This window comes from Acomys minous (genome assembly GCF_964271855.1).
Source record: "Acomys minous genome assembly, chromosome: 9".
NCBI classification, from domain to species: domain Eukaryota; kingdom Metazoa; phylum Chordata; class Mammalia; order Rodentia; family Muridae; genus Acomys; species Acomys minous.
This window is the reverse complement of record NC_140490.1, coordinates 38,929,605-38,947,392: the sequence shown is the minus strand read 5'-3', so window position 1 is coordinate 38,947,392 and position 17,788 is coordinate 38,929,605. Positions and strand designations below refer to the sequence as shown.

The 17,788-nt window shown below is 48.8% G+C and overlaps 1 protein-coding gene across 11 annotated transcripts in view; it reads left to right on the top strand.

The window, feature by feature from the left end:
- Positions 1 to 17,788, top strand: part of SLC25A48 (solute carrier family 25 member 48) — a 138,379-nt gene that overhangs the window by 85,201 nt on the left and 35,390 nt on the right. For 3 of the 11 annotated variants that reach the window (XM_084796907.1, XM_084796900.1, XM_084796905.1), the window contains exons 1-4: positions 679 to 907; positions 4,978 to 5,021; positions 11,886 to 11,957; positions 14,619 to 14,877. In XM_084796907.1, the coding sequence (XP_084653033.1) occupies positions 862 to 907; positions 4,978 to 5,021; positions 11,886 to 11,957; positions 14,619 to 14,877 (421 nt within the window). In that variant the 5' untranslated portion in view covers positions 679 to 861. Of the gene's footprint in view, positions 1 to 671; positions 908 to 4,977; positions 5,022 to 11,885; positions 11,958 to 14,618; positions 14,878 to 17,788 lie in introns of those variants that run through there. The other 8 variants (XM_084796904.1, XM_084796903.1, XM_084796901.1 and 5 more) reach the window with 6 other exon arrangements.

Here is a 17,788-nt window from a genome sequence, read left to right as displayed (position 1 = left end):
TCAAAACTGGCTTGGATAACTGTGCTTACTCCATCTCGCTGTGAAACTGTCCATGGCTTTCAACCAGCCTCTCAAAGCATTGAGAATTTCTGGTTTATAGATACTGGTCAATTACAGGTTTTGTGCATGCAAGTGTGTGTGTGTGTGTGTGTGTGTGTGTGTGTGTGTGTGTGTGTGTGTGTGTGTGTGTGTGTGTATGAGAAGAGCACCTCCAGCGTTCTACTCTGTTTTCCATGAGGCTGGCTGTCAAGAAGCCTCCCAGCAATCCTCCGGTCTCTTCGGACTCCCACCCCCAACTCTGAGGTTCCAGGTACCTACCCATGGGTGCCAGGCACGTATGTGGGTTCTGGGAATCCAAACTCAGGTCCTCATGCTTGGACAGCAAGTGCCCTTTCCCACTAACCCATCTCCCCAAATCTTCAACTGGTTATTGCAAAGGTGTTTGCCTTTAACACAGCCTGAGAGTTTTGAGTCTTCCCAGGTGAGTCCTATAGCAGGCAACTTTTGGTGTTTATAAAGGCCTTTCTGATGAGCACTTGCACCAGGAAGGCTGTGTTGTTGGAGAGGAGAGAGAGGCTGTGGTGTTGGTGCCTCTTTGGTGACTAGGGCAATGTCCTGGATCACACCGTGTCTGGGAGTGCTATGACTTTAAGATCCTCTGGGGCGGGTTGTCAGCCACCCGCCCTCATTCGCTAACAGCCCTAGCGCGGGTGGCTGGAACACAGAGTTTGTGGAAGAACCTGCTGGGTGATCAAGTTGCCTTTTTGCTGTGCTCCTAGACCTGCGGGGGGCCATGCCCGACATAGGCTGACCGAGTGCTGCCCAGGCTGCAGGAGGGGGTGGGCGAGCCGCACGTTGGCCATGGGTATATTCCAGCTGGAAGACTTTGTGGCAGGCTGGATCGGAGGTGAGTGAAAGACCCCACCACCACCACCACCACCACCACAGGGCAAGCTCCAGGGCTGCTTCAGCTTTTTAGCACCTCGTGTTCTCAGTGCACTTTGCATTGCCATTGTGGGGGTGGGGTTTTGGGGTGGGGGTTGTGTTTCACCAGGCAGCCCCGGGTGTCCCTAGTCCAGTCCGCTTGGTTGGTCCTGAGATCCCTTCTAGTCTCCGAAGCCAAGCTGCTTAAGATTCACAGCAATTTAGGCCAGATCTTGGATCCCATAATGATTAAACCGTTGGTCAGAGCAGACAACCAATGGAGCTACCCCAGTGAGTGCACACCCTTCGTTGACCCGGGGCACATCTGGGTTTGGGGACATGTCTCCAAGAAACTTGTGCTTAGGTTGCCACTTGGCTTGGGTACTGAATCCAGTTTCGGGGGAGGGGGGAAGAGGGAAGGCTAAGTATCTGGCCTTCAAATTCAAGTTGTCTCAAGGGCGTTGCCCCTGAAAGAAAGCCTAGCCAGCAGGACAGAAAGTGCAGCCCCCAGGGCAGGGAGTGGAGGCTGTGAAGCCTTTGCCCCAGACTGCTGAGAGGGGTCCCTCTGGTCTAGCCACTGCTGGCCAGCAGCCCTCACCTTCTTCAATGCCCTCACCTCCAGATCTTCTGGCCCCTTTGGTCCCCTGGCTTAGGTGTCACCTACCCTTCTGAGTAAAGCCCAACCAGGGGTTTGTTGTGTGCTGAGGTCCTTGTCATGTCCGAGGCTGGGACTCTGAGTCTCTGCCTGGGTCTCACTGTCAGGTGGGTTCCCTTAGCCAGCCAGCTGTAACCCGTGGGCCAGCTGCTCAGCAGGTTCCAGGTTCCCTAAAGTGTCCGTGCTGTATCTTCAAAAGTTTGTGTTCTAAATTAAGAAAATGTCTCCAGCTCAAGTGTACAATGTGATGGGTTTTCTAGTAACTCTACCAAGTGGTAAAATATCCCTATAAATTCTAGAGTATTTTTTATGGGTGCCCCATCTCTCCTGGGATTTACAGTTGTGCCCCCCACCCCCACCCCACATCTCCCTCAACAACCATGGTCCTATACATTTGCTTTTCTTGGCTATTATACATGGAATCCTGCAGTACGTGCCCTTCACACTGCTTACGTATATTTCTTTCATGACATAGGAATACCAATGAAGTAGATGCCTTCGCAGCCCTATTTAGCAGACAGGAAATAGAAATACAGAGCAGTTTGGTGACTTGCCTAAGGTGGAAATCTACAAGCACTGGGATTCTAATCCAGGCAACATGGTACCAAGATCTGCTTAGGCCCTTGGAAGTCCTTGAACCCCTAAACTTGCCTATGGCAGCTGTCCTCCTTGATGATGCTGTGCAACAAAATTTTGCCTCTCCATCCTCCACGTTTGTTTGAAGGTGTGAAGACTTTCCAAGCTCTGGAAATTACAGCCCCAGCACCCTACTTTTTTATTTTGCACCTCTGCTTTCAGATGGGTGGGCTGAGTGTGAGCGAGGAGATGCTTGTGCGTAGTGACTCTGAGCTGCTGCTCTGGACTTGAGGATGCCAAATGCCTGCCTCCACTCTGGGGGAGACAGTGGTACCTGGGGAGCTGAGCTCCTCCCTCCCTGATGGACAGGCAGAGTGAGGCTTTGTTTGCTTCTGTTCTCTTCTGTGCTACTCAGTTCAGGGGAGTGTGGAGGGTGAAGAAAACAGGAGGTTCTAGACCAAGCAGCAAATGTTCCTGTTGCCTGGCTTGCTAAGCCACCTTAGAAGGCAGAGATGTTAGAGGAATTTGTCCTGGAAAAAACCAGCCCTGTGTGCATGCCAGTTGCTGGGGACCACAGAGGCTTCTTCATCTAGGTGGTTTTGAGACAGCCTTATGTCTCTCTCTCTCTCTCTCTCTCTCTCTCTCTCTCTCTCTCTCTCTCTCTCTCTCTCTGTCTCTCTCTCTCTCTCTGCCTCTTCCTTATACCCCTGCTTTGAAGTTACCCACTTTATTGTTTGCTAAGAAAGTGCTTTAGAGCTTAACAAATTTAACATCACCAAAGAAAGCATATTCTACATAATTAATTTAAATAAACATGCGTAGCACATTTGCCTTTTGTGTCTGGCCTCTCTTGCTTAGCATAATATGGGTTTTAAGGTTCACTCACTTTTTTTCCCCAAGCAGGATTTAGCACTCCATTCCTACCTGTTTTTTGACTTTACATGGGATGTATGAACACGTGGCTGCTCACTCCAGACAGAGCACGGATGACAGACCAAAGAGATGATTCCATCAGAGCTTAATGAGTCAGTGAGTTTACTGAAGTTACTTACAGAAGTATAGGCAAGGGGTTACTTACAGGAGCATGGATGACTCACTGGCAGCTATCACATGGCTGACAGCTCCTAAAAGCTACTGCAGAATTGTTTTCAGTTTAGCTAAGAGAATCTCCTCCAGAAGCCCTTACTGCTTAGGTAACTTTGAGAAGCAAATCTTGTAAAACTTAATAAATTTCAGGGCATTCTGAGACTTTTGAGTTTTACTTTCTGTGAGTTAAGGATCCGCCCTCCAGAATGGGATGTTTCCATTTGGAGGAAATGGCTACGTAGTACTACTTACAGCTAAATAATAATCCATTTTTATGCGCTATATTTATTCATTGTATGTCATTTAGTGAGCATTGGGTCTGTTCCCACCCTTTGTCCCCTGTGATGAATGCTATGGTGACAATCTGTGTGCGTGTTCTTGTGTGAGTTCTTGCTTTCTGTTCTTAGGTATACATCTAGGATTGGAAATGCTGAGTCACGTAGCAATTCTACATAAAATGCATGGTTTTAAAAAAAATGTAACATTTAAACAAAAAAAAACCCACACCTTTTATAATTCTGTGTTTAACCTTTTAAAGGAATAACCAGTTGTCTACAGCAATGGCACTGTTTCACATTCCATCAACAACATACAGGATTTATTTATTTATTTTTATTTTTTTCTTGAGACAGGGTTTCTGTCTTTAGCCTTGGTTGTCCTGGACTCACTGTGTGGACCAGGCTGGCTTCAAACTCACAGTGATCTTCCTGACTCTGCCTCCTGAGTGCTGGGATTAAAGGTGTGCCACCACACCCAGAAACATACAGGATTTCTAGTGTCTCATGGCTGGAGAGAAAGCTCAAAATTGTCTGCACTACTATTTCAGGGTAGTGGTGAACATGCATCTACTCACAGCCATCTGTAAGTGCAGTTGCTGAGAACCAGGCATCCTCTTCTAGCCTCTGTGGGCACATGCATGTATGTAGTGCACATACATACATGCTGGCAAACATTCATTCACATAAAAAGTAATTTTAAAAAAAGTCCTAATTCCTTTATATTTTTGTCAACATTTTTTATTATTTTACTTTTAAAAACTTCCAACTATCCTAGTGGATATGAAGGGAAATTTTATTATTATTTTGATTTATATTTCCCTAGTAACCAATGATGTTGATTTTATGTTCATGGATAGTTGGTCATTGGCATTTCTTCTTCAGAGAGATGTCTCTTTTGGCCACTTAAGCATTATTTTAGCTGTGAATCCTGGATTTGAGACCCTTAACAGATATGTAATTTGTCAACAGTATCTTCAGTTTTTAAGCTGTGTGCCTTTACTTTCATGAGAGTATCTATTGCGATGTCTAGTTCGCTTACTTTTGTTGTTGTTGTTGTTGATTGTGCTTTCTTTATTGTAACTGCAAATGTTACAAAACCAAGGTTATAAAATATTTCCTACATATTTGAGTCTTTATAGTTTTAAGCATTTGATCTATTTTGGATTAACTTTTATGTGTAGTATGAAGCAGGGGACTGACTCTGTTCTTCTGCATGAGGCTATCCAGTTGTCTCTAAGACTTAATTCCTGTTTTGGGGTACATTAAAGATAGGGCTCAGGCTTGACTGTACTCTTTCTGCCCTCCTCAGTGACTGGGCCAGATCTGGAAGACCACCTTAGTGACTAACTGTTGATGGACGCCTGATGTGCTTCTGCTCTCTGACATTTTTGAGCAATCAGCAGGGACAAGCCAGGAGTCCAGATTTTGGGTGACCAGGTGTTCTTCTTTGACCTACAGGTGCAGCTAGTGTCATCGTTGGCTACCCCCTGGACACGGTCAAGGTACAGTAGCTGTGTTATCATGACCTCTTGGGGAGGCACCTCAAGTGGGACTGCCCTGGGACTGTACCTCTCAGATCCCTGGAGACCCTCCAGCCTAGACTCCCCAGGGCAGGCTTTTGCTGGCCCCTGGGTATGTGATGGCAGGAAGCTAGCTTTGTCTTCATCACTGTCCCCTATCTGCCTATAGGATCTTGTAAGTTGGTGAGGGAGGAGCCAGGGCACTGATAATTGTCCTCTTCCACGAACCTGGGGAGCTGAACAATCAGGAAAGGCTTCATACGTGGGATGGAGTCTGAGCTTGAAACATGAGATTGGGTTTCCAGTCATTGGAGAGAAGATCTACCAGGCCCAGGGAGCAGCATGGGAAAAGGAGCTGAGGTGGGGACCATGGATAGGAGCTATGCCTGGGAAAGGCCAGCCAAACCAGGTTTGCTGATGCATCTGGTTACAGCTGTGAACCCCGATCTAGGCAGGTCAGTCCTCAGTCCTTTGGGTGCTTGGATGTCAGGTTGGGGATTTTTAACCTAGCTTGGAATAATGTGAAAAGGTACATAGGGTATGAGGCCTCTTGAGCCAGCAGCGCCATCCTGACAGTCACAGGTACCACTGAAGGAGGTGGGGGCAGGGATTGTCTCAGGTCATACCATGACCTGAACAAGATACTATAAAAGGACAATCTGAGACCCAGCCACCCTACAACCTATCTGGGGTGGGCAGGACCCAGCCAAGCCCCAGAAACATGACCACCAATTCTGCTCCTGTCCTCCCTAAAAGTGCCTGGAGTGTGTACAGAGGAAGCTCTGAGGACTGACTCAGACTGTCTGCAATTCCTACTCCCTCTACCTTCCTCTGCATGTGACAGTGGACCCCTCCTCCGTCAGGGACCCTCCAAGGTGGGGCTCAGCTGTTATCTTTAGTTTTGTCAGGAGGGTCCTGGCTACTTCTGCCACCCCACACTACCTTCCTTCCCAGCCTGCTTCGCCAAAGCTATTCTGACAAACACTTGACATCAGTGGAATCAATTGGTAGGCAGTCTTCAAGCCAGAAACCATGGGCTGTGGAACCACACAGGCGGGAATCTAGACTGGGGTTTGGGTAGTTCCTACATGCAGAGTCTGTTACGCAGGGTTTAGTTTACTCTGCCTTGCGGGGAAACTATGGAGGAGTTGTTGTTGATACCCACTAGGCATTCACAGGTGGGGGCCTGTCACTCTAATATCATCAATGTAAATTAGTTTTATCCCCAGTTACTACATCATTTTAACCAAATTTGGATAATGAGTTTAGAAGTCCCCAATGTAAACAGTATGTATGTATGTATGTATGTACATATATATATACATACATACATACATACATATACACACACACACACACATATACATTTCTCTTTGGTGTCAATATGGAGACACCTCAAAAGTCCTTCTTTCCAGTAGCTTCCCCAGTGGACTGGCCGTGGGTGTGCTCACCAAGTTTGTACCTCTGTGTCACAACAAGAGAACGTGCCATTGTTTCTCAAGTTGACTGGATAAAAGTGAACTCCTAACAAATTATTGTTGAAAAGGGTGTGAGAAACCAACCTACGAAAAGTTGGTTGGGGTATTAGTTGCTTAGGTTGCTGTAATAAATTATCACAAATTGGCTGCCTTAAAATAACAGAAATTGGTGCTGGAGAGAGGGCTCAGTGGTTAAAAACCCTAGCTGCTCTTTTAAAATAGCTAGGTTCAGTCCCCAGCACCCACAGTAGGTGGCTTACAACCATCTGTAAACTCTAGTTCCAGGGGATCTGACTTCCTCTTCCGGCTTCACAGTAACTGCTCGTAGTACACAGACATACATGCAGGCAAAACACCCATGCACATAAGTAAAAATAAATACATCTTAAAACAAACAAATGTAAAAGTAACTTTTATTCTCCTGACTCAGTTGTTGTTTTGGAGGCTAACTGCCTCCTTCTGCTAACCTAGGCCTAGTCCTGGAAGCTTCTAGACTCTGTAAAATCTAACCTAGGCCTAGAATGTTTTCAGCCTCTGAGACTTACTGCGTACTAAGCTCACCCTTGCTTGTTCTTACTGAGCTCTGGGCTGGCTGGTTCAACTCAGCTTTTCTGGCTCAAACTCTTCTCCCAGCTGATTTATTTAATCTGGCTTCTCTCTTGGCCCAAAATTGCTCTGCTTGGCCTCAAACTAACTCAGCAGTCTGCTCTAATCTTCTGGCTTCTTCTCATTTTCTGGCTTATTCCGTCTTCACCTGAGTTCTCTCTCTGCAACCCACCTCTCTATTATTGCCCTGGTTAAAAAAAAAAAAAAAACCTGCCTCCTCCCTTTTAAAAACTGCCTCTTAAACTGCCTCTTCTCTTTTCTCTCATGTGAGCTGGGTGTATCCTATTCTGTCAAATCTTCTCTGATTCGTCACCTTTTCTGCCACTCAACTAGACATCACTTTCAAACTGGGTGCTTCCTTCTGCATACTAAATTTACCTTCATTTGGGATTTGCATGTATCGCCACACCTGGATCTAAGCTTTTCTTTACCTGATACTTGCTCTATACCAGGCTGGCCTTGAACTCAGATCTTTTTGCCTCTCTCTCCTGGATTAGAGGCGTGTTTGTATTCCAGCCAGATCACACAGACCTACAAGGATGTGATCTCTTGCCAGAACAGCCGTGTTCTGAATTATCATTCTTCTACAAACAAACAACTCTTGCAGTAGAGTTGAAGTAGAAGTAGAAAGCAAAATCAAGGTCTTGGACCCTTCTGGAAACTTCAAGCTGGTTCTGCCCCCTTGCCTCCCTCCTGGCTTGTTCTGTTGTTGCAGTCCCGATCACGGCTTTACCACTCCAACTCTACCTCTGCCTTAACGTGGCTTATGTCTCCTGTCACGGATTTGTCTCCTTTCTAAGGCCATGAGCCACTGGCTTCATGCTATTAGGGAAGGGAGTCCCTTTGCTTCCTGTATAGGCAAGCGTGGCCCCACCCCCACCCCCCACACTGGAAAGGGCCGGCCCTCTCTTCCCATTCTGTTCTGCATGGAAGAAGACCGGGTGCTGTCCATCCTGAGAACCCTGTGCCGAAGCCCCAGCATGGCAGTGGGCTCACGTGGCCAGCCCTGGACCTAGCCTTGAGCTCCTGGAACATCCTCCTTCCTTCTGGCTGACATTTTCCCAAGATTCCCTGCCAACTGAAAAGGCTTGGCAAGTCCAAATAGGAGTCCAGTTAGGGCCGGTGAGATGGCTCAGTTGTAGATTGCTGGCCTGGGAAACACAAGGACCTGGGCTTGCTCTCCAGAACCAGGTATGGTGGCACATACCTGTAATCCCAGCACCAGAGACAGCGAGGCAGAAAGATCCACTGGCTAGCCAGTCTAACCCAATCAGTAAGTTCTAGGCCAGTGAGAGACCCCCATCTCAAAGGAAGTGGATGGTGTCCTTGAGGATGATACCCAAGGTTGTCCTCTAGCCTTCACATGGATGTGTGCGTGTGTACCTCAGTGTACATGTGTACCCACAAACACAGTAAAAAAAAAAAAAGAGTTCAGTCTTAGCCACACCACTTGCCCCGTGGTAATGGCTTGAACAAGAATGACCCCAGTAGGCTCATGTTTGGATATTTAGTCCCCAGTTGGTGGAACTGCTTGGGAAGGATTAGGGGGTGTGACCCTGTTGGAGGAGGTGTGTCACGGAGAGGCAGGCTTTAGGTTTCAAAAGCCCACTCCATTCCTACTTAGACTCTCTCTGCCTCACTCTGTGGGGCAGATGTGAGCTCTCAGCTGCTGCTCCAGCACCGTGCCTGCCTGCCTGCTGCCTTGCTCCGCCATGATGGAGCTGTAAGCCCCAGCTGCAGTATTTTGTAAGTTGCCTTGATCATATTGGTTTTTTTTTTTCAACAGCAATAGAAAGTAAGGGAGACACCTATTCCTGGCACTGAGCCTCTCTCATCCTTCTTGTCTGTAAAATGGGTAAATAGAACTTCCCTGGTGAAGCTGTCAGGAGGGTTGTCCATGGAAGTGCTAAAGACGGAGCAAGGAACAGTTCATTCCTCGGCCCGGCCACTTGCAGGGGGAGGAGAGGCCAACCAGGGGCCTGCCTGAGGGCCTAGAACTCAGCCGTGAAACACCCTGATCACCAGGCCCAGGACTGCTGGCCTCAGGGAAAGGCTCTTCCCCTGCCTCTGGCCACTTGCTCACTTCTCCGTGGTGGTGGGGATGTCTGACAGTATACTTGTGCGGCTTCAAGCTGCCACAGCAATAGCGGAAACTAAAAGCAGCATAGTACTTCATCTATAAAGTACGGCACTGGCGATCAGATAAGGGCATCCTCGCGCCCATATGCAGTCAGTGCGGACACAGACCCCCAGCGCTGGGTGTAACCAGGGTCCAGAGCCTTGGTTGCTGACCTCAGCATCCAGCCACGGTCTCAGTGTGTCTGGTAGACCTTTGCTCATAGCCCTGAAGAGGCTCCAGGACCCAGGCTTTGCTCTTGAGTTAAGCCCACTCATGGGCTTGAGTTCTTTGACTACTCAACCTTTGGGGAGGGGAGATTTGTGTCTCCATGGTCATCCACCACTCTGAGGCAGAGCTGGGGCCAGAGAGGGATAAGTGGGGTACAGACAGAGGCCTACAACTCCTCCCATAAACCTTGTCATTGTGCTGGTTGGGGACACCCTACTCCAAGCTTGAGTTCTGTGCCCTTGCTTAACAAAAATACTACAAGGGCTCAGCCCCGTACAGCATATTCTAGGGTGTGTCTCCCCGCCCCCAACAACTTAAAAGCTTCCTTTACCACCACCCAGCCCTTCCGAACGCTGGCTTATTTTTTTTTTTTTATAATATTCGGCTAGCAAATATATTTCACTTGGAAATTATCATTTCTCAAAGCTTTGAGGTTTATTGTTTGCTGTATATTCCAATTATTTTGCATACATATCACACATATATTTCATACAATGCATTTTCATCATATTTTTGCTTCCCTCCCCCAACTCATTCCAGATCCACCCCCACCTAATTACCCACCCTTCTCTGTGTTACCTTTTTGTTTTTTAAGATTTATTTATTTTGTGTGTATGAACATTTTGCCAGCATGTGTGTTTGTGTGCTCTGTGTGTGTGTACAGTGCTCTCAGAGGCCAGAAGAGGGTGTCAAATCCCTTAGAACTGGAGTTACTGGCAGTTGTGAGCGGCTGTGTGCGTGCTGGGGATCAAATCCAGGTCCTCTGCAAGAGCAGCCAGCACTCTCAACTGCTGAGCCATCTCTCCATTCCCCACTTCTCCTTTTAACAGATCTAGCCCAACTGTGCATGTTGCCCAACTAACTACTTTTGTGGGGTTTTTTTTTTTCAACCCCCTCTAAGCTATATTATCCATGAGGTCGGAGATTTTGCTGTCTTTACTGCCGAGTTTCCTTAGGGTTCTAATAGAGTCATGATCCTGACGCTTAACAAATATTGTCCGACGAGGCAGGCCACCCAGCTCCCCGGGTATACACCTAACACTTAGGGGCAGCGTGATAGAATTTCCCCTTGATCGCCATGTGTTTACGGCTCCATGTGTTAATGAAGGCAGTCGGATGTGTGTCAGACTCTTGGCTGTGCTAGTGGCCATGGCTGTTGCTCAGAGGAAGGTGAGTGAGTCAGGGTGGGAAGTCAGAGGCGGCTCTGGACTTGCAGTGAGTCTTAGAGACAGAATGTGTTCCCATATTAGTCGCCTACTTGAAACTATCTTTAAAACTACATGTACTGAAAGATATTCTTGCTTTATCACGGAAGGTTGGGGCTGCAGAAAGGTGCCAGCTGAGAGACGGCTGTCCTTATGGCCTGGTGCTGGGGCCTTCACTCTTCTCTGTACACCGAGTGCTGCAAAGGACAGGACCCACTGTGGGGATCTCACAGCTCCTAACAGAGAATGCAGGACATAGGCACTGAGAAAGCATCTTACGGAGAACTTCAGGCCATGCAGAAACTATTCTGACCTATCCTGTGGGCTTCCTCAGCCATCCTGTGCCTGTCATCTCCTGCCCCTGGTTACTCAGACGTGCTCAGAAGGTGCCATATGTCTTTTCTGGGCAACTTCTTCCATTTTGCAGGGTTGTAAAGAGTTATGCAAAGGCTGTGCCAACTCCAGGCAAGGACAAGGAGAGGGAGAAGGGTGGCCCTGACCCAGTGGCAAAATCTAAAGTAAACACTACGTAGTGTGCTTAAGCTCAAACTCAGCTAGGGAGCAGACACTGGAGGAAATTCTAGGGGAACAGCCAGAGTAGAGGTTGGAGATGTAGAGAAATGAAGATGTAGTTGGTATGGAAGGCAGGTTGCCAGTGGGGGAAATGGCTCAGAGGGTAACGGGCAGGCCAATCCTCACTTCCAGAGTGTCCTGGACATACGTACCATTGATAAGAGGCCTTGGAAAGTTTTAAACAGAAGGACATGGTTTCAATTATTTTGAGAAAGGCCAGTCTGGTTGTGGTGTGGAGAGGGACACTGAAGGGCCAAGGCCTTGTCCAGGTGAGATAGAAGCACAGACTAGAAAGATGGCTGCCGGGGGAAAGGAGCAAGTGTTCCCCAAAGGCATCTAGCAGGGCTGAGGGAAGGGCATCAGGAAATAGGACGGAGCTAAGGTTTGGCTTTTTGTACTTAAGGGGAGGCCTTAAGTCCAGCAGCCAGTGTCATGTCGCTACACAGCTAACTGATCTGGGTCGTTCACTGACTCAGAGCAGCCTTCTGCCACACAGAGCCAGGCTGGATGGATGTAAAGCCAGTGTCCTTTGGCACTCAGCTGGCCGGGACTGAGCTTTGTCCTCCTCCTCCGTGGGTGGGTCACTTGGGGGCCTGGGACCTATCTCTGAGTGACGCTGCCCTTGCCTCCCTTGCAGACTCGCCTGCAGGCTGGTGTCGGCTATGGGAACACACTCAACTGCATCCGCGTGGTGTACAAGAGGGAGAGTGTAAGTGCTCTGGGGCAGGTGGGGGGGGGGTGCCTGCTAGGACCTCCCACGGACCTCATGGCCACACCCCTACAGCAGCACAACAGGCGTGAGGCAGCTTGTCTCTGCTTATCACCTATTTTCTCATCTGGTACCTCTTGGCGAACACTTCCTTGTTGCCTCAGCTTAACCCTGGTACCTTGGTGCATTTCTGGGGAGAAAGTGGTCTTGCATGAACTCTCTGGAGAGGCTCAGGAAGTCAGAGCCACAGAATAGAAAACTCCCGCAAAAACAAGGAGGACTGTTAAGTTTTCCTAAAAAAGGATGGCCGGGAAGCTGAATCTCCGCAGATTTCCCTTCATCTTGATATCTTGATGCAGTGGGACTCTCCCCATGCGACTGAGATGCTGGTGTTCAAGTACAGAGTAGAACAATATTTTGTAACACCAGCTCCCAGCTTCCTCCTCCTCCTCGTCCTTCTTCTCCCCTCCCCCTCCTCTTCCTCCTCCCCTCCTCTTCCTCTTCCTCCTCCCCTCCTCTTCCTCTTCTCCCTCCTCCCCCTCTTCCTCCTCCCTCTCCTCCTCCTCTTCCTCCTCCCCTCCTCTTCCTCTTCTCCCTCCTCCCCCTCTTCCTCCTCCCTCTCCTCCTCCTCTTCCTCCTCCCCCTTCTCCTCCTCATCTTCCTCTTCCTCCTCTTTCTCCTCTTTCTTCTTCTCTTTTCCTTTTTTGAGACAGGGTTTCTCTGTGTAGCCTTGGCTGCTCTGCTTTGTAGACCAGGCTGGCCCCAAACTCACAGCAATCTGCCTGCCTCTGCCTCCCCGAGTACAGGGATTACAGGCGTGCGTCACTGCGCCCAGCCCAGCTCCCTTCTTAAGAATTAGCGGGTTGAGGCTGGAGATACAGGTTGGGCCTGGAGAGATGGATTGGGGCTGGAGAGACAGCTCAGTGGTTAAGGGCACTGGCTGCTCTTTCAGAGGTCCTGAGTTCAATTCCCAACAACCACATGGTGGCTTACAACCATCTATAATGCGATCTAATGTCCTCTTCTGCTGTGCAGGCGTACTGCAAACAGAGCACTGTATACATAATAAATAAATAATTAAATAAATAAATCTTTAAAATAAAGAGAGTTAGCAGGTTACTTTCTAAGACTACCTTTTGAGGAATCTAAAAGTTTAAGAAAAAAAATTAAACTTTGGATGAAATGACCTAATGTAAAGAAACAGCCAAATGTGGTAGTTTGTGGGGGCTCTGGAGCTTCCCCCTGAGGCCTGAAAATATGCCCAGTGGTGACTGTTGATGTCACAGACCACATCATAACAAATGCCCGAGGCTGTACAGCCTCCGGCAGGCACCAGCTTTGTCAACAGATAGCTTCATCTTGACTGCCAGTGTTGTTCCAGTTCCCCTGACTGGCCACTCTGGAGTCAGAGTGAGTACTGCCAGCCTCCTACATGGTGTTCCAAGATAAATGGGTGTGGTCCTCACCCTCCTGAATGATGGCCATTGATTCTTCTTTTTCTGGCCCACGTTCCCTGCAGTAGTTGCCAGCCAGTGTCCCAGTGCCAGGACTCTGGTGGGAACTCAGGTGGTATTTCTGAGGCAGTGTAGCTCAGTGTCCCAAGTTACAAAGAGCCTGAAGCAAGGCAGATGCATATGTGCACATGTACATAAGCATATGTGAGGTGTCCTTTGCTGTCGGGGACACCATTGATGGCATAACTTTGTACATCTTCAGTGGCGTGCCTTTTTAGAGCTTTCTCATCGTTGGCACATGAGTACTGTCTTATTAGCTCATCCAACGGCTGTGGAATTTTCCAGTTTCCCTTACAGCGTCTGTGTTCTTATTGAGAGCACAGTTACAGAGAAGACCCCGACCCCTGCAGAAAGCATTGTTTCTTGCCTCCCCCATCCCTCGCTCTCTCCCTTTCTTTCTCTGTGTGTGTGTGTGTGTGTGTGTGCGCGTGTGTATGTATGTGTGTATGTGTATGCATGTATATGTGTCTGTGTGTAATGGATCCCAATCTGAGGTGCTGTCCCTGGTACCCTTGGAAGATCCCTTTTTTAGCCCTTTATCACGGACTTACTGAGTTAGTTGTACTGGGTTGCCTGTCCATTTGTCTGTACCCCCTACGCCATCCTCATCTGTCATACCCCAAGACCATGGACTCAGTGAGTGTGAACACTGTTTTATTATTGGTGTCTTCAGGGATTGATGCACAGAAAGTAACCAGAGAGAGAGAGAGTGTGTGTGTGTGTGTTTTGTTTGAGTGGTGGGTGAGGAGGTGTGTGGGTAACCTGATCACCCCCACTACTCCTGAGGCTCTTCAGATGTTCTGCAGCCACAGTCTGATTTTCCTCCCAGTTCCAGACACTACTATTTGGGGTGTACATACATCTTAGGCCAAGATGGCAGTGTTCAGGGGGCTCATCTTTAGGGCGAGAGTGACTGCCAGGGTTGCACGGGGCTTCCTCCTCTGTCTTTTCTGTGTCATCTAGACCCTCTTTGGGGCTCTTCTCTGGCACAGTGCATTATTGATTCTGGGTGTCTCTAACATGCACTGCCTGCAGCTCTCAGGAGGGAGGATCAGAATATGGGGGGTCCCACCCCTGCTACGTACTGCCTGAGACCCTGGGGAGTGACTTGGCCTCACCCTTCCTCCCACTGGTCCCCTTGCTACAGGTTTTCGGCTTCTTCAAGGGCATGTCCTTCCCCCTGGCGAGCATCGCTGTCTACAACTCAGTGGTGTTTGGGGTCTTCAGTAATACCCAGCGTTTCCTTAGCCGGCACCGCTGTGGGGAGCCCGAGGATGGTCCTGGCCGCAGTCTGTCTGACCTACTCCTGGCTAGCATGATGGCTGGCATGATCTCTGTCGGGCTGGGCGGACCCGTGGACCTCATCAAGATCCGACTGCAGATGCAAACACAGCCATTTCAGGAAGGTAAGAGGCCGATGGAGGGAAGTCTGGTGTCTGAGGACCTGAGACCCTTTCCCACTTGGTTGGATCTGGTACCATTGTTCATAGCCTTGATAGTGAGCAAGGCCACTCTCCAATCCCCCTTCCCCGCTCACCACAGGTGCCATCTCATTTTCTCTTCTTGAGGGTTTTCCATACAGTTCTTTGGTGGAGTTAGGTGCTGTTGGAGGTATATTTCAATACCTTGGGTTTTGTTCTTGGTTGGTTCTACTTCTATAGAATGGAGGGGCTGGATTCCTGCTCTTGTATATATGATGAGCCCCTTTTGCCTTCAGAATGGCTGTTGTGTTGCTCCCCTACTCACTGAGGCTGGGGTTCAGCTCTGCGACACAATGGGAGACCCACAAGCTTACCCCGGAGCATCCTGGCCCAGGTTCATCGCTCCCTGTTCAGGCAGTGTCTGGCACAGGCTCCAAGCATGCGGAGGCTGAGGCTGACACGCCCCGCTGTGCATAGGGAGGACTGGGTCCAGCTGCTCTGAGGGTATGTGTCTCTTTCCAACTCACAAGATCAGATCGGTGTCAGGGCAGAGGGAATGCGGAATCGCAATAGAGCCACCAGCGGTGAGGTATGGGGCAGACCCACCTGGCCCCATTCCAGGGTGAAAGCAAGGGTATAGGGAGAAATTTCAGTTGGGACCAAGGGGCTAACACCAGTGAGCAGAGGTCCTAGGAAGTATGCCCTCTCCCACTTTGTTGAGACACAGCCTTCCTTTCATGGTTTTAGTTTTCCTCTTTAAGTTGAAGCATGAACCCAGGACTTATCTGACTGCATGCCTCCCTTTGCTGTTGAAAAACTGCAGTCCAGAATAAATGGGGCAGCACCCATATCTGAAAGCAGTGGGTGTAGCGGGGTTGTGGTGACCTGGGTGATGTTGTCCCAAGAAACCTTGGCATTTTTCCCACACAGCCACTATCCTGTGGCCTGATGGGTTTGGAGCCTCTGGCGTTTAAAAGTGAGATAGAAAAATGGATCTTACCGTAAGATATCATAGTTGAAGCTGTCATGTACTTCAGTTACATACACTCAGAGAGACCACTGTGTGGCCTGAGTGTATAAACAGAATGGGGGCCAGGCTGACTGCAAGCTTGCAAGCTCGGCTTCAGGTCAGGGCCTCATGAATGATGGCTTTGCGGACACGACCATTTCCAGGCAGTGCAGGCACTGCTTGAACTCTCCCTTGGTTTGAAGCTTTAATTCAGAATTGCCAGTCCACAGCCAGGGTGATGATCACGTGATGAGAGAGGCAGCCTGAGGTTCTGAAGCCAACTGCCAGATGCTGCTGTGTTCTCTACCTTAGGACATGTGACAGATGGACTGGAGGTCACAGTGAAGTGGCCCAGCTCATCTTTTTGGGAGAGCTAATGACATCCTCCTGAGTGTATTTTGGCGGTGGTCCACGACTGAAACCTGATCAGACACGGAAAATGCCCTTTCCCCTATGTGACTCACCAGTAGACATACACTGTTGCCTCATTAAGGTACCTCTTTTTGCTAATCTTTCTTAGGTTAAAAATATTACGAGAATTCAGCCAGACTATATACTCAATTTTACATGCTCTCGTCCTCCCCATGCAAACAGACACATTTCTATGTCATTCAAATAGCATATGTAGTTACTTAAAGTAGGTGTGGTACTTAAAATAGATGTGCACTGTGCCCTCAAAAAACACACACGTGCACACACACATGCATGCAAAAATACACCCTCTCATGTGTACACACACGGACGAACACAGGGTCAATCTCCTACAGTACGAATTCCCTTTCTCAAGTTAGACTGCCAGCGATCCTATCTTCCCTCAAAGCTAGGATGACTCATCTGGTGCGAGCAGGCTTCGGATGTGTCACTTCACAGCTAGGGCAGTCTGGATGTCCGTGGAGCTCTTGGCACAGTGTCTGCCATGTTGAAGTTGTCAGGTAACTATCACCTGTATGGCTGGTAACTGTTCCTATTTAACGCTCTCTCTGCTGGTGGCCATTTAGCCTGTTTGCAGTTTGTCTTTCCCCCAAAACAGTGAAGTTATCAGCCAACTGGTTATAAAGAAGCTCCTTCATTAGGGCTGTTTCCCTCAATGTGTGGGCTCTTTGATTCATGAGTGGGCCCAAGGGTGTGGCCATTTTTTAGATTCTTGGCACAGGTTGTCAAACTATGATGCAGAAGGACTTGTTACATTGTAGCTGCTTAAGTTGAGAGGGATTGCTACCGTAGAGATGTGTGGCCACCAAACACACCACATACACACACAAACACATATGCAGACACACCACACACACACACACACACACACACACACCACACACACACACACACACCACACAACACATACATATACAATCACACACACACACACACACACACACACACACACACACACACACACACCACACACACCCCACACACCCCACTCTTCCTCACCAAGCATGCCTCACAGCATTTACCCCGCCCCCAAACTCTTCCAGCTTACCAGAGCTAGTCTCCTGGGCCTCCTGCCCACTGGTAAGCAAGTAGGAATGGCCTGGGTTCTTTCAGATGTGTCCCTTGCAGTGGAGAAGCCTGCCTTCTCTTCAGTATTATTACTGGCATGAATGAGCCTACCCAGGTGCCCTATTGGGGGAAACTAGGTATTGATACCAGCAATCCCCCTGTTGTCCTGTCTAACTGTATTCTAGAAGCAGATGGCCAGCAACACTCTTCCACCTGGAAGTTCTTGGCTCTACACACCCACTAAAAACACAGCAGTGCTGCTCGAGGTCCCTATGCAGCAGGAGGAGGTTGACAGACCTGAGGGGACTCGACATTGGCCATGATCCCAGTCACCTCTGGGCCCAGGTGGAGGCAAAAGTGCCAGGTTCTGCCTACTGACATCTGCTC